The sequence below is a fragment of the Carcharodon carcharias genome, chromosome 19 (genome assembly GCF_017639515.1).
Source record: "Carcharodon carcharias isolate sCarCar2 chromosome 19, sCarCar2.pri, whole genome shotgun sequence".
In the NCBI taxonomy this organism is placed as follows: domain Eukaryota; kingdom Metazoa; phylum Chordata; class Chondrichthyes; order Lamniformes; family Lamnidae; genus Carcharodon; species Carcharodon carcharias.
The window spans coordinates 73483945-73498551 of record NC_054485.1 but is presented as its reverse complement, the minus strand read 5'-3'; the positions used below and the strand labels follow the sequence as shown (position 1 = coordinate 73498551).

General features: G+C 47.0%; 1 protein-coding gene across 1 annotated transcript in view; it reads left to right on the top strand.

Moving 5' to 3' along the window:
- The window catches only part of LOC121291231 (zinc finger protein 208-like), a 30847-nt gene that overhangs the window by 8935 nt on the left and 7305 nt on the right, over positions 1 to 14607 (top strand). The window contains exon 2 of the mRNA XM_041212309.1: positions 24 to 2449. Coding sequence (XP_041068243.1) covers positions 482 to 2449 — 1968 coding nt within the window. The 5' untranslated portion in view covers positions 24 to 481. The remainder of the gene's footprint in view (positions 1 to 23; positions 2450 to 14607) is intronic.

Here is a 14607-nt window from a genome sequence, read left to right as displayed (position 1 = left end):
TGTTTCCTTTTCCTGTTTTACAGAAGGATTGCACCATACTACACCAGAGAATACAGAGAGGATAGACATCACAGATAGATCCTGACCATTATCCAAGGAACAACTGCACAACTGTGGGAAGACATCCAGTCCCTTCGCAGCATTGCTCAACACAGATAACATTGGGCAGTAAAACCATCATCTGGAAATCAGTCGGGTCAGGGGAGCTTTGACATATCATCAGATCTGAAACTGGTCAGTGGTGTGGAACCTTCCATCAGAACCAACCTTTCTGAAGGTTCGGCTGTGGGCGATCAGTCAGGGTGAGGCTGGGAAGAAGTGTGAGTGGCTCCAAATGTGGTAAAAGCTTCAAACATTCATCGAGCCTCATGAACCGCTGACCCATTCCTACAGGTTCAAGTGTGAGGAGGGCTCCACAGGCTCATAAGATCGCTTAACACGCAAGGTGCATTTGTTGTCCCACCAGTAACACGACAGCTACATGGAAGATAAACCATTCAAGTGTGAGGTGTGTGGTCGAGCTTTCACACATCCATCAACATTCGAGAATCACCAACACAGCCACACTGGGGAGAAGCCATTCGAATGTGAGGTGTGTAACAAGGGTTTTGCACAGTTACCAGGCTTAGTGAAACACCAGCTCACTCACACTGGAGAGAAGCCATTCACATGTGAGGTGTGTGAGAGATCATTCTCGCAGTTGTCGAAACTCCGCACACACCAACGCATTCACAAAGGGGAGAAACCCTTCAGGTGTAAGGTCTGTGACAAATCATTCCTGTCATCCTCGGAATTCTGCACACACCAACGCATTCACACTGGGGAGAAACCGTTCATGTGTAAGGTGTGTGAGAAATCATTCTCGGATTCATCAAATCTCCGCAAACACCAACGTATTCACACAGGCGAGAAACCATTCACATGTGAGGTGTGTGAGAAATCATTCTCAATATCATGGAGCCTCCGTAAACACCAACGCACTCACACAGGGGAGAAACCATTCAGGTGTGAAGTGTGTGAGAAATCATTCTCTCAGGCATCGAGTCTCCGGCAGCATCAGAGGATTCACACAGGAGAGAAACCATTCACTTGCAAAGTATGTGACAAATCATTCTCTCAGTCATCACATCTCCTGGACCATCAGAGGATTCACACTGGGGAGAAACCATTCACGTGTGTGGTATGTGACAATTCATTCTCAACATCAGCAAACCTTCGCACACACCAACGCCTTCACACCGGGGAGAAACCATTCACATGTGAGGTGTGTGACAAATCATTCTCAACGTCAGGGAACCTCCGTAAACACCAACGCACTCACACAGGGGAGAAACCGTTCAAGTGTGAAGTGTGTGAGAAATCGTTCTCTCAGTCATCACATCTCCTGAAGCATCAGAGGATTCACACAGGAGAGAAACCATTCAGGTGTGTGGTGTGTGACAGTTCATTCTCGACATCAGCGAACCTCCGCACACACCAACGCATTCACACCGGGGAGAAACCATTCAGCTGCGAGGTGTGTGACAAATTATTCTTGACGTCATCAAATCTCCTGGAGCATCACAGGGTTCACACAGGGGAGAAACCATTCAGATGTGAGGTGTGTGACAAATCATTCTCAAGGTCAAAATACCTCCATGTCCACCAACGCATTCACACAAGGGAGAAACCGTTCAGATGCGAGGTGTGTGACAAATCATTCTCTCAGCCATCATACCTCCGTGAACACCAAATTATTCACACTGGAGAGAAACCATTCAAGTGTGAAGTGTGTGAGAAATCATTCTCACGGTCATCAAGTCTGCTGGATCATCAGAGAATTCACACAGGGGAGAAACCCTTCAAGTGTGATATTTGCGATAAAGCTTTCGTGAGATCTACGAGGCTCCTGAGACATCAGAGCATTCACACAGGAGAGAAACCCTTCAGGTGTGAGGTTTGTGATATGTCTTTCATCCAATCGTCTGAGCTCCTGTCGCACCAGAGAGTTCACACAGGGGAGAAACCCTTCAAGTGTGAGATGTGTGACCGAGCGTTCACACAGTCATCGACGCTTGTCCAACACCGACGCATTCACACTGGGGAGAAACCATTCAAATGTGAGTTGTGTGACCGAGCTTTCACGCAGTCATCGGCGCTTGTGCAACACCGACGCATTCACACTGGGGAGAAACCATTCAAGTGTGAGGTGTGCGACAAATCATTCTCACGCTCATCTCACTTTCTTGTACACCAACGCATCCACACTGGAGAGAAACCATTCACATGCAAAGTGTGTGACAAATCATTCTCGCGGTTGTCAACTCTCTGTGAACACCACCGCCTTCACACAGGGGAGAAACCGTTCACGTGTGAGGTGTGTAATAAGGGCTTTGCACAGTTATCAGGCCTGTTAAGTCACCGGCACATTCACACAAGGGAGAAGCTGTTCAAGCGTGAGGTGTGCAACTGAGCTTTCACACCGTAAACAATGCTCATGAAACAGTGACATATTCACACAGGGAGAATCTGTTCAAGCGTGAGGTGTGTAATGAAGGCTTTGCACAATCTTCAGGCCTGGTGAATCACCACACATTCATATTGGAGAGAAACCATTCAAGAATGAGGTGTGTGACAAAGCCTTCACAAACTCATTGAACCTCCTGGTCAATCAGACATTCACACACAGGAGTGACTCTAAGTGTGAGATTTACAAATAAAATTCTCTTGAAGTCTTCAAACATCCTGGAACACAAGCGAACTCAGAGGAGAAACCCTTCAGGTGCGATGTTTGTGAGCACCAGTGGATTCGCACTGGTGAGAAACCATTCAGGTATGAGGTGTGTGACAAGGCTTTCACATAGTCAGTGTCCCTTGGTCCATCAACGTACTTCCACAGGGGAGAAACCCGATTCGTATGAGTTCCTTAGGTAGTAATGGAGATATTTCAATTAGCCTCAATGTCTCTGGTCAATGGAAGGGGACAATCAGCCAGGAATCCCATTCCTGATCAGTGACCCCAGCTGGGAAGACTGGGAAGTCAGGATGTGTCTCGGCTGTGGTGGTCTCCATTGTCCCGCAACATTCACTGTGTTGTTGAGAAAGGAGACATGCTGTCGAAGCGTTTCCTCTTGCACTCATCAGAGCAATTCACAAGAACCCCAAATTGCAAAGGGAACAACAATTTATACTCATGAGAAGGAAGTGCTGATTGGTTGGCAAGTGTACTCTGGTTGAAGTGTTGCCAAGGAGAATGCAACAGTAAATGATAGTTAACTGCCAAACTTTGCTTAATTTAAACCAGGCAGGGTGACTCTGGTCATGGGATTACCCTGGAGAACCAACCAGGGAATGGCTGTACCCTGAGCTTTTGTTTACTTGGAAAAGACACAATGCTCCTTTTGTCTTCAAAGGACAGGGCCCAGTGTGTGAATATATGTAGCTTCTCATAGAATATATGTAGCTTCTGAGCTTCTATTCACAGTCAATTCATTAGAATGCATGCCAGGATTTTCCTGCTATGGACAAGATGGAAATATCTCAATCGTTTCCACAGCATGATTTATCTTCGTTCTTGAAGATACTTACAATTGTCACATGCCTGTAGTTGGGGGAGTTCTTTTTCCTCCCAAATCCATAGGATGAGTTCATGGAGTCTTGATGTGAGCAGAAGTCCACCAGCTTTGAAGACCTCAGCTGGAATACCATCGGGGCCACAGGCTTTGTTGTTTTTCATCTGTTTGATTGTTGCAGCTCTCCCATCGATGATGACTTACCCATGGATTCTACCGCAGGCACTGAGGGATAGACTGGAGGTTATCAGCTGGCGCTGTGGATTCATGGTTAAGGAGTTGTTCCAAGTCTTCTGTCCAGCGTTAACAGATGGCATTGTCATCCTTAAAAAGAGAAACACCATCCTGTGAATGAAGGAGACTTTTCCCATTTATCTTAATCTATAGATGGCCCTGAAATGAAAACAGAAAATTTTGGAGGAACTCAGCAGGTCAAGCAGCATCTGTGCGAATTTTACTCTCCATAGATGTTGCCTGACCTGCTGAGTTTCTGCAGCACTTTGTTTTTATTTCAGGTCTCCAGCACCTGTAGCACTTTATTTTTACTCTAGATGGCCCTGGTGGCTTCGAAAGAAAAGCTTCACATGTCATGATGATCTGGATACTCGAGCTTTCTCTTCTCATCACATGTCCTTTGTCCTCTAGATTTATCTTTGGGCATCAGCCTTGAGCTGTTGAAATGCTGCCTTCTTGAGTTGTGACTTTGTGTTGTTCTGCCAGGCAATGAAGGCTGATTGCTTTTGTTCCAGGAGGTCACATATTTGAGCATCATGTTCGTGGAACCAGTGATGACGATGCTCGAACCCAATGGTCTGGACACAGGAGTTTAGTACAACTGACTTTATTTTGATCCCACTGTTTGGGAATTGAGTTGGATGTGTGAAGATTTTCCAGATTGGTCATGAGCTGCACCTCGAATTCCTCTCTTTGGTCGGGCTGTTTTAGGGCTGAAACATTAATCTACTTCCTCTTGGACTTTTGGACCTCGTGATGTGTTGTTGCTGGGTGCCTGTTCATCACCAATCGAACAAGTCGATGATCTGTCCAGCGGGCATCAGTCTCCCACATGGATCAAGTGATACAGACATCACTGAGAACTTTGACTTGGCTTTAGACCTTCCAAAGGAACCTCTAATATGGCCTTTGTTTCCAGACAAATCCCCCCTTTATGGAGGAGGCAGTGGCATAGTGGTACTGTCACTGGGGACCCGGGTTTGAATCCCACCATGGCAGATGGTGGAATTTGAATTCAATAAATATCTGGAATAAAAGTCTAATGAAACCATTGCTGATTGTTGTAAAACCCATCTGGTTTACTAATGTCCTTTAAGGAAGGAAATTCTTGCCTGATCTGGCCTACATATAAGTCCAGACCCACAAAAGTGTAGTTGACTCTTAAATGCCCTCTGAACAAGGGCAGTTAAGGTTGGGCAATAAATGCTGGCCCAGCCAACAACGCCCACATCTCACTGACAAATAAAGAAAAGAAAAATGTCGAGAACACCAGGAACTCTTCATTACATTCATCAACATGATCAAAGCATTTGTCTCAGTAAATTGCAAGGCTCAATGGATTGTGCTCCAATGATTTGTGCTCCTAAGAAACTTCATCACAATTCTGCAATTGCTTCATGATGATATGACTGCAACTGTCTTGAGTGGGAAATCTGAAACAGAAGCCTTCAAAATTCAGACCGGTATCAAGCAAGGCTGTGTTGTAGCCCCCATTCTATTTACAATCTACCTGACAGTGACTGTTCACCTCAACAAAGATCAACTGCCCTCTGGTGTCAGTATTAAATACTATCTAGATGGGAAACTCATTTACCTCAGTCACCTCCGTGCCAAAACTAAACTGACCACCACAGATACACATGATCGACAGTTTGCAGTGACTGCAGTGCACCAGATTTGCAAACCTTTCTTGATCTCTTCAGTGTTTGTAAGATGGAAATGAACTCCATCCTTTGTCACTAAAGTTCGGTGTCATTTTTGACCATTGGAATTGAGAGCACAGGGATTTTAAAGAAACTTCTGTCTGCAGTATTCTGAGAGAGTTTCCCCTGATGTGAGTGTGTGTGTTAGTAAAGTAAGCCAGCTCTCAGGAGTGGGTATGGGGTAGAATCAGATCCTGCTTTAGTTGGTGATGTGAATTATAGACAGATCCTCTTCAGTTGACCGGTGTTTGACTAATACCATGGGGAATGTTTGTACTGTCCTGTCTGGGAGGAATACGCTGAGTATGGTATCAATAAGATATAATAATGTTATTGAAAATTATTTAAAAATAGAGTTCTAGTGGTGTCTGTGTCTAAGTATAGGTGTGTGTGTCTTAATTGGATTAATGCCAGCTGGTCTGAAGGCTTTGATGTATAAAAGAAAAGTTGGTTTGAAATGGTAATTCGGTAAACATAGGGAAGTTACAAAGTGAAGTGTGAAGGGGGCAATTTTCATTTTTAAATAAATCATTCAAAAAAATGAGCGCAATATTACACCTAGCCAGATGAAGTCAAACAATGTATTTACTTTTCCCAAAGCTTACTAATATAATTGGTGTTATGAAAGAGTTTTATTAGAAGAGGTAAAGTTCAAAAAACCTAGTAATACAATGAGAATTTGCATTCAAAGAGGAAAATATGTACAAAGGAAGAGAAAGCTGTTGGAAAAAGAGAAGGGATTCTAAGATCTAAAGCCTCCAGCCTGTAAGCCTCAAACTGCTGTTTGCAAGGTACCAGAGCTGAAAGAAACTCATTTTGAATGCGACTATCCAGAATGTGCTTCTCCAGGGGTCTGTTTAAATCTGTGTTTTACTTTGGCCTTAACAGAGGTGTAACGGGGAGTCAGATTAATTGAGAGATTTTTGTAGTTATTATTGTGGTAATTTTGTAGACATATGTATGTGCTTACAATCTTCCTTGTATTAATAAATGTTTAATTTAGTTTTATAAAAACCTCTTGAGACTTGGTGGTCTGATTAATACTGGATTCAAAGCCTGCATCTCGAAACATACAAATTGCAAAAAATGGGTTATGACAGTCATTTCAAGTTTCAGGATGGTGAGTGGCTTGGCGGGGAATTTGTAGGTGATGGTGTTCCCATACACCTGCTGCCCTTGTTTGAGGCGGCTCTTCAAATTACACTCAGGGTTTTTGGGCATTCAGGCACCAACAGTCAGTCATATTCATGGCTCTAGTCAACATGATATGGCCAGCAAATATTTCAGCAAACTACAGGCCCACAGATAATAGTTTATTTCAGTTGTGTCCCATAAACAGGAGAAATAGTTCACAATACTTTAATATAGTCATAATTATATTATCTCAATAATATTGTATGGAGTTTCTGCTTTGTTTTTTCATTTATGATAGAGTTTAAAATGGTGAACTTTCTCTCTATTCCTTTCATCTTTGTAATATTGGAGGAGGAAAAATAGAGCGAGAGAGGAATGGGAGGAAAGAGGAAGAGAGGAGAAAAAAGGTTGAGAATGAAGTGAAGAGTTAGGAAGAGGTGAGAGAGGAGAAAGAAAGAGGAAGGGGAGAAGAGGAGAGTAAATGACTCCGCAGAGTAATTGACCATTAAATTCAATACAAAACTCAGAGCAGCAGCAGAGGTGACTGGAGTTTTATAGAATAGCTGCTTCCCCAAGGTGCTGGGAGTGATTGATAACACTCACATGACATTGAAGGTCACCCGAGGAGACTCACAGAGCTACCTAAACAGAAAACAATTCCCCTCCTTCGTTTAGTGTGTAATGTCCATCAGAATACTCCATGTGAACGTCACTCACACTGGATCATCCCACAATGCTTTCATTGTCAGGGACTCGGACATCAGACCCATATTCGGGTAAGGTGAATGACCTGATGTTCAGCTGATTAGGAACAAGGTCCATCCCTTTCTTCCATGGCTGATGTCACCATTTCATGCACCACACACTGAGGAGGTGGTGTTGTTTATTAATGCCTCTCTGAGGCAGCTCACAGAGAGAAGCTAGTGGGATGTTGAAGAACTGTTTCAGGTACTGGCTACACTTGGGGGTGGATTGCAGTATTCCCCAGAGCAGAAGAGAGAATGGTCACAATCATCCTCATGTATTGCACACTGAACAATATCACTCTCAAACAAGGTCTAGACTGGGACAGTCCAGGAGAGGAAACGGGAAAGGTGAATGGACCAGGACATCCCAGGAGAGGTGAGTGGATTGGGACATCCCGGGAGAGGGGAGTGGACCGGGACGTCCTGGGAGAAGCGAATGGACCGGGACATCCCGGGAGAGGTGAATGGACTGGGGCGTCCCGGGAGAGGCGAATGGACCAGGGCATCCCGGGAGAGGAATCAGATGATGTGAATACTATGAATCACAAACTGGAGCGGAGGGGAGCTGAACCACCAGAGGAAGCAAAGCCTGGACAGAGCAGGACTGTCAGCTATCAACTCATGGGATATGGAACAAAAACAGAAAATGCTGGAAAAACTCAGCAGGCCTGACAGCATCTGTGGAGAGAGAAACAAACATTGTTTCACGTCTGTATGACCCTTCTTCAGAGCTAAAGAGAAGTAGAAATATGATGGAATTTATACTGTTTAAGGGGGGATGGAGCAGGTGAAGCTGGATAGAAGGCTAGAGATAGGTGGGAACAAAGGACAGATTGACAAAGATACCACGAACGAAAGGACAAAGGGAGTGTTAATTGTAGTGGTAAGGGCTAAAGGAGGTGCTGATAGTGGCAATGGCAAGAAAGCAGAATATGATAATAGCAGGACAAGGGTAAGCACTGAAAAGAACAACACGAACAAGTAATAGATGGCCCTTGGGGCAGTGGGGTGGAGGGGGAAAATAATCGAAAATGGGATAAAAAGGGGGATTAAGAAAAGGGATAAAACAATGAATAAAAAATAAAAAAAATAAGTAGATAAAAAATAAAAATGAGTTTTGAAAAAAGGGGTGAAGATAGAGAACAGAATTGTCATGGTCTGAAGTTGTTGAACTCTGTTAAGTCCGGAAGGCTGTAAAGTGTGTAATCGGAAGATGAGGTGCTGTTCCTCCAGTTCCTCCACTTCATCCCCTTCCCACGGCACCTACCCATGCAATGGCAGAAGGCGCACCACCTCCTCCCTCCCTCATCACTCACCGTCCAAGGGTCCAAACACTCCTTTCAGGTGAAGGAGTGCTTCACTTGTATCTCCTTCAATTGGTCTACTGCATTTGCTGCCCCCAATGTGGTCTCCTCTACATTGAGGAGACCAAACGCAGAGTGGGTGACCGCTTTGCGGAACACCTTCAGTCTGTCCGCAAGCATGACCCAGATCTTCCTGTCACTTGCCATTTCAACACCCCATCCTGCTCTCATACCCGTCCATGGTTTGCTGCAATGTTCCAGTGAAGCCCAATGCAAACTGGAGGAACAGCATCTCATCTTCCAATTGACAGCCTTCTGGACTTAACATTGAGTTCAACAACTTCAGTCCATGAACTCTCTCCTCCATCCCCAAGCCCTTCTTATTTCTTTTTTTCAAAATTCATTTTTATTTTTTATCCACTTATTTTTATTTTTTAAATTATTTTTTATTTATTTTTATTAATTCATTGTTTTATCCCATTTTCGATCCTTTTGGCCCCAACGCCCACAAGGGCCATCTATTACTTGTTCATGTTCTTTTCAGAGTGCTTACCCTTGTTCTGCTATTATCACATCTTGCTTTCTTACCTTTGCCACTATCGGCACCTCTTTTAGCTCCTCCATTACCATTAACACTCCCTTGTCCTTTGGTTCATGACATATTTGTCAATCTCTCCTTTGCCCCGACCTATCACTGACCTATCCAGCTTCACATGCTCCAACCCTCTTAAATGGTATAAATTTCATCACATTTCTATTTCTCTTTAGCTCTGAAGAAGAGTCACACAGACTCAAAACATCAACTCTGTTTCTCTCTTGAAGATGCTGTCAGACCTGCTGAGTTTTTCCAGCACTTACTGTTTTTGTTTCAGATTTTCAGCATCTGCAGTATTTTGCTTTTATCATGGGAAGTGGACTTGCACTACTTCTAATGCACTAGAAGTGGACTAATCCTACTTTTCTCTCTGAGTTACTGAATCACTGCAACTCACAGAGACACCCCCAGCATCCAGCCACTCTCCTCTCTCTTTCTCCCCTTCAAGTGCCCCTCTTGTGTCCCCCTCAACCCTCCCTCCCCAGCACCTCTCTCCTGTTTCCCTCACTCCTGTGCATGTGCTGATTTTTTTCTTTTTGCAAAAATATACTTTATTCAGAAATCTTCAAAAACATTTCGAACCATTTCAAAATCACCATTACGAAAATACAATCCGGTTCAACTTTTACAACATGAATCACAAGTTGTATCAGTACAAACAATGAATATTACAATCATTGGCAGACATTCATTTTAAGCTGTACAACCTGAGGGGCTCTTTACAGTTCCCAGCCCCTCAGTGCACTGTGGCAGAAAGGTCTTAGGCAGCGACCCTTCCCCATTGCGCCTTTGTGGCGGCTGCCCCAAGCTTAACCGTGTCCCTCAGCACGTAGTCCTGGACCTTGGAATGTGCCAGTCTGCAACACTCGGTCGGGGACAACTCTTTGCGCTGGAAGACCAACAAGTTTCGGGCAGACCAAAGAGCGTCTTTCACTGAGTTGATGATCCTCCAGCTGCAGTTGATGTTTGTCTCGGTGTGTGTCCCTGGGAACAGCCCGTAGAGCACAGAGTCCTCTGTCACAGAACTGCTCGGGATGAACCTCGACAGAAACCACTGCGTCTCTCTCCAGACCTTCTTCACAAAGATACAATCTACAAGGAGGTGAACAACGGTCTCTTCCCCACCAGAGCCACCTCGAGGGCAACGTGCAGAGGGAGTGAGACTCCTGGCGTGTAGGAAGGATCTTACAAGGAGGGCCTTTCTCACCACCAGCCAAGCTACATCTTGGTGTTTGTTGGAAAGTTCTGGTGATGAGGCATTCTGCCAAATGACTCTGTCAGTCTGCTCAGGGAACCATCCCACAGGATCCACCCTCTCCTTTTCCCTCAGGGCCTCTAAGATGTTACATGCCGACCACTGCCTGATGGACTTGTGGTCAAAGGTGTTTCTCTGCATAAATTTTCCCACGAGGGACAGGTGGTACAGCGCGGTCCAACTACTTGGAGCGTTCCGCGGCATCATGGCCAGACCCATCCTTCGCAACACTGGGGACAGGTAGGACCTCAGCATTTAGTGGTGTTTGCATACTGAGGGTCTACGCACCGCTTGATGCAGCCGCACACAAAGGTGGCCATCAGTATGAGGGCGATGTTGGGCACGTTTTTTCCCCCTTTATCTAGAGGCTTTTACATTGTTTCCCTGCAGACACAATCCATTTTCGACCTCCAGATAAAGTGGAAGATGGCTCGGGTGATCGCCACCACACAGGAGTGTGGAATGGGCCAGACCTGTGCCACGTACAGCAACAGCGAGAGTGCCTCACACCTGATGACCAGGTTCTTACCTGCAATGGAGAGGGAGCGTCGCACCCACAAGCCCAGTTTCCTTTTCACCATAGACACTCGCTCCTTCCAGTTTCTAACGCGTGCCCTGGTCCCTCCGAACCATATCCCCAGCACCTTCAGGCCATCAGCCCTGACAGCGAAGGGGACAAAGGATCGGTCAGCCCATTTCCCAAAGAACATGTCCTCGCTCTTCCCACGATTTACCTTGGCTCCCGAGGCCAGTTCAAACTGGTCACAGATGTGGATAAGTCTGTGCACCAACAGCGGATCTGAGCAGAAAACGGCGACATCATCCATGTACAGGGAGACTTTGATCTGAGTTCCTCCACTACCTGGGATCGTCACTCCTCTTATGCCCGGATCCTTCCTGATGGACTCAGCAAAGGGTTCTATGCAACACACGAAAAGAACAGGCGAGAGGGGGCTGCCCTGCCTGACTCCAGATTTAATAGGAAAGCTATCTGATTCCCACCCATTGATTGAGACTGCACTACTGATGTTAGTGTAGAGCAGTTGGATCCAATTGCGAATTCCCTCCCCAAACCCCATTTTGGAGAGCACATCCACCATGTAGGTGTGCGATATTCTGTCAAAGGCCTTCTCCTGATCCAGGCTGATGAGGCAGGTGTCCACGCCCCTGTCCTGTACATAGGTAATCATATCCCTGAGCAGCGCGAGGCTGTCAGAGATCTTCCTGCCCGGCACAGTGCAGATCTGGTCAGGGTGAATCACCAATTCCAGAGCGGATTTGACCCGAATGGCGATGACAAAATCTTATAGTCCACATTCAACAATGAAATGGGTCGCCAATTTCTAATTTCCTCCCTTTCCCCCTTGTGCTTGTAGATGAGGGTGATAATGCCTTTCCTCATGGATTCTGACATACTGCCGGCCAAGAGCATACTCTCATACACTTCTAGCAGGTCCGGGCTGATCCAGTCCCACAGAGCCGAATACAATTCCGCTGGCAAGCCGTCGCTTCCAGGAGTTTTATTCTTCTCAAAGGACTCAAGGGCCTCAGTCAGTTCGTCAGGAGTTAGCGCTTTGTCCAGACTCTCCCGTGTACTGTCATCTAAGACCTCCGTGATAGAGGACAGGAAGGACTGGGAGGCCGTGCTGTCTGTGGGCTTTACGTCATATAATCTGGCATAGAAGGATTTGCTGATCCTCAAAATGTCGGACTGCGATGAATTTACTGAGCCATCTTCTTCCTTCAGGCTGCTAATCACAGAGCTCTCTCTGTGTGCCTTTTGGAAGAAGAAACGTGAGCATGTCTCGTCCTGCTCCACAGAGCGGACTCTGGAACGGAAGATGATCTTGGAGGCCTCCGAGGCAAAGAGCGAGGCTTGCTGGCTCTTCACCTCTTGGAGTTCCTCCTTGACATCGACCCCCATCGACCGCAGCCGGAGCAGATTCTGCATGTTTTTCTGAAGTCGGGACATTTCCCTCTGTTCCTTTCTAGCTTTCTGGGTGCCTTTGACGATGAAAAACCTCTTGATGTTTCCCTTGATCGCTTCCCATCAGTGTGTCAGTGACTCAAAGTGGGGTTTCATGGTTCTCCAACCTTTGTAATCCCTCTTGAGCTCCTCAATGTTCTCTGGGGTCAGCAGTTTCACGTTTAGCTTCCATGCCCCCCTGCCAACCCTCTGGTCCTTCTCTAAGTGACAGTCAGCCAGTAGGAGGCAGTGGTCAGAGAAGAACACCGGCTTGACGTCAGTAGATCTGACTGCGAATGCATGGGACAGAAACAGGAAATCTATCCTGGAACAGACGGACCCGTCAGGCCGTGACCAGGTGTATCTACGCTGCGCTCCGTCTGCAGGGTTGCTGAAGACGTCGTGCAGCTTGGCATCCTTTACTGTTTCCATCAGGGATCTGGACGTAGCGTCCAATCTGCTGTCAGCCCTGCCGGTTCGTCCAGCCGCATCGACGATGCAGTTGAAGTCACCGTCCAGAATCACCGGCCTGGAGGTTGCCAGCAGCAGTGGGAGCTGCTGAAAAACCTCCAGCCGCTCAGCCCCTTGTGACGGGGCGTAGACGTGGAGCATTCTTGTACATTATGTCTGCTACGAGGAGGCGCCCGCCAACACCTCCTTAACCTGGGAGACGGTGAAGCTGCCTCCCTGCAGCAGAATACCCAGGCCGGAGGAACGAGAGTCGTTTCCTCCCGACCAGATCGATGGCCCATGGGACCACCATCGTGACCACTGCCTGTAGGAGCTGAGGTGCGGTATCGCACACTCCTGCAGAAACAACAGGTCAGCTTTGACCTTGGCAAGGTAGTCCAAGGTCGCAACACATCGCGTAGTAGATTTAATGCTACGCACATTTATGGATACAATCTTTACACCCATTTTAAAGCAGTTAGTCGCTTACCAAACCTGTTGTCTCTGAGAGTTCCAGACCTTTGGTCTGCTCCTTCATGCCCGTAGTGTGCTCAAATTGCTTCACTTTGGATGGGCTGAGGAAAGCGTCCTGAACCTCCCCATTGGCGGTGTTCTGCTCGGGTGGCATCTGGGGGTCCGTGCAGAGAGCGGGGTTTGAAATGTCCTCTGTTGGAGAAGCTTCTCCAATCCTCTCCCCCTCTGGGGCGTTGCTGCTCCCGGCTTCCCGGAGCTGGGGTGCGCTGAGCGCCTCATTGTTCCCAGATTCCTGGGGTTGTGATGCACTGGCCTCTTCGGGTTGTGGGCAAAGTTGGAGTGCGCAGGTCTCCTCATTGTCTCCAATGTTCTGGAGCTCGGGTGTCTCATCCTCCAACTCCCTAGCGTTTTGCCGCTTCTTCTGTTGGCGCCGCCCTGGTCCTTCTTCGTCCGAAGAGCTGCTGCTCTTGTTATCTGTGTCGGATAGGAGACGCCTCTTGACTCTTGTCTGGGAAGTGGCTTGGTTTCTTTTTAGCCCCTTCTTCCTTTTGGCTCTCTTCACCAGCTGCCACTCCCCCTGCTGCTTTCCCACTGCTGCCTCCTCCTCCTCCGTTGATTCGGTCTCCTGAGGATTGGGAGGTTCAGGGGGCAGTGCTGTTGGTTGGCCCTCTGTTGTCTCAATCTTTTCCTTCACCTTGTCTCTCTCTGTGTCCTCCTTTGTCCCGTTGTTCTCCCTGGGGGCCTTGGTAGTTGGAGTGACACGAGGCATTTCTTCTGCTTCCCCCATGTTGGCTTTGGCTGCCTGTGCATAAGTACGGCAACGTTTGGGGCAGGTCTTGTAGAGGTGACTTGCCTCGCCACACAGGTTGCAGCACTTAGCCTGTTTACAATCTTTTGTCTGGTGCCCTTCCTGTTTGCAGTTCTTGCAGAGGACAGCACTGCAGTTGGCCGCCACATGACCAGACTTGCCGCATGAGTGACAAAGTTTGGGTTGCCCAGCGTAGACAAGGTAGCCACGGCTTCCCCCGATAGTGAATCTGGAAGGGGGGTGGAAGACGGCTCCCTTATCGTCGGTCTTGAGCGTTACTTTAACCTGGCGTTTACATGTCCAGATCCCCAAATTATCTTTAACCTCAGTGCAGCTCCCAACCTTATCAAAGTACCTGGTAAGGAAGGTGAGCACGTCAGTGACAGG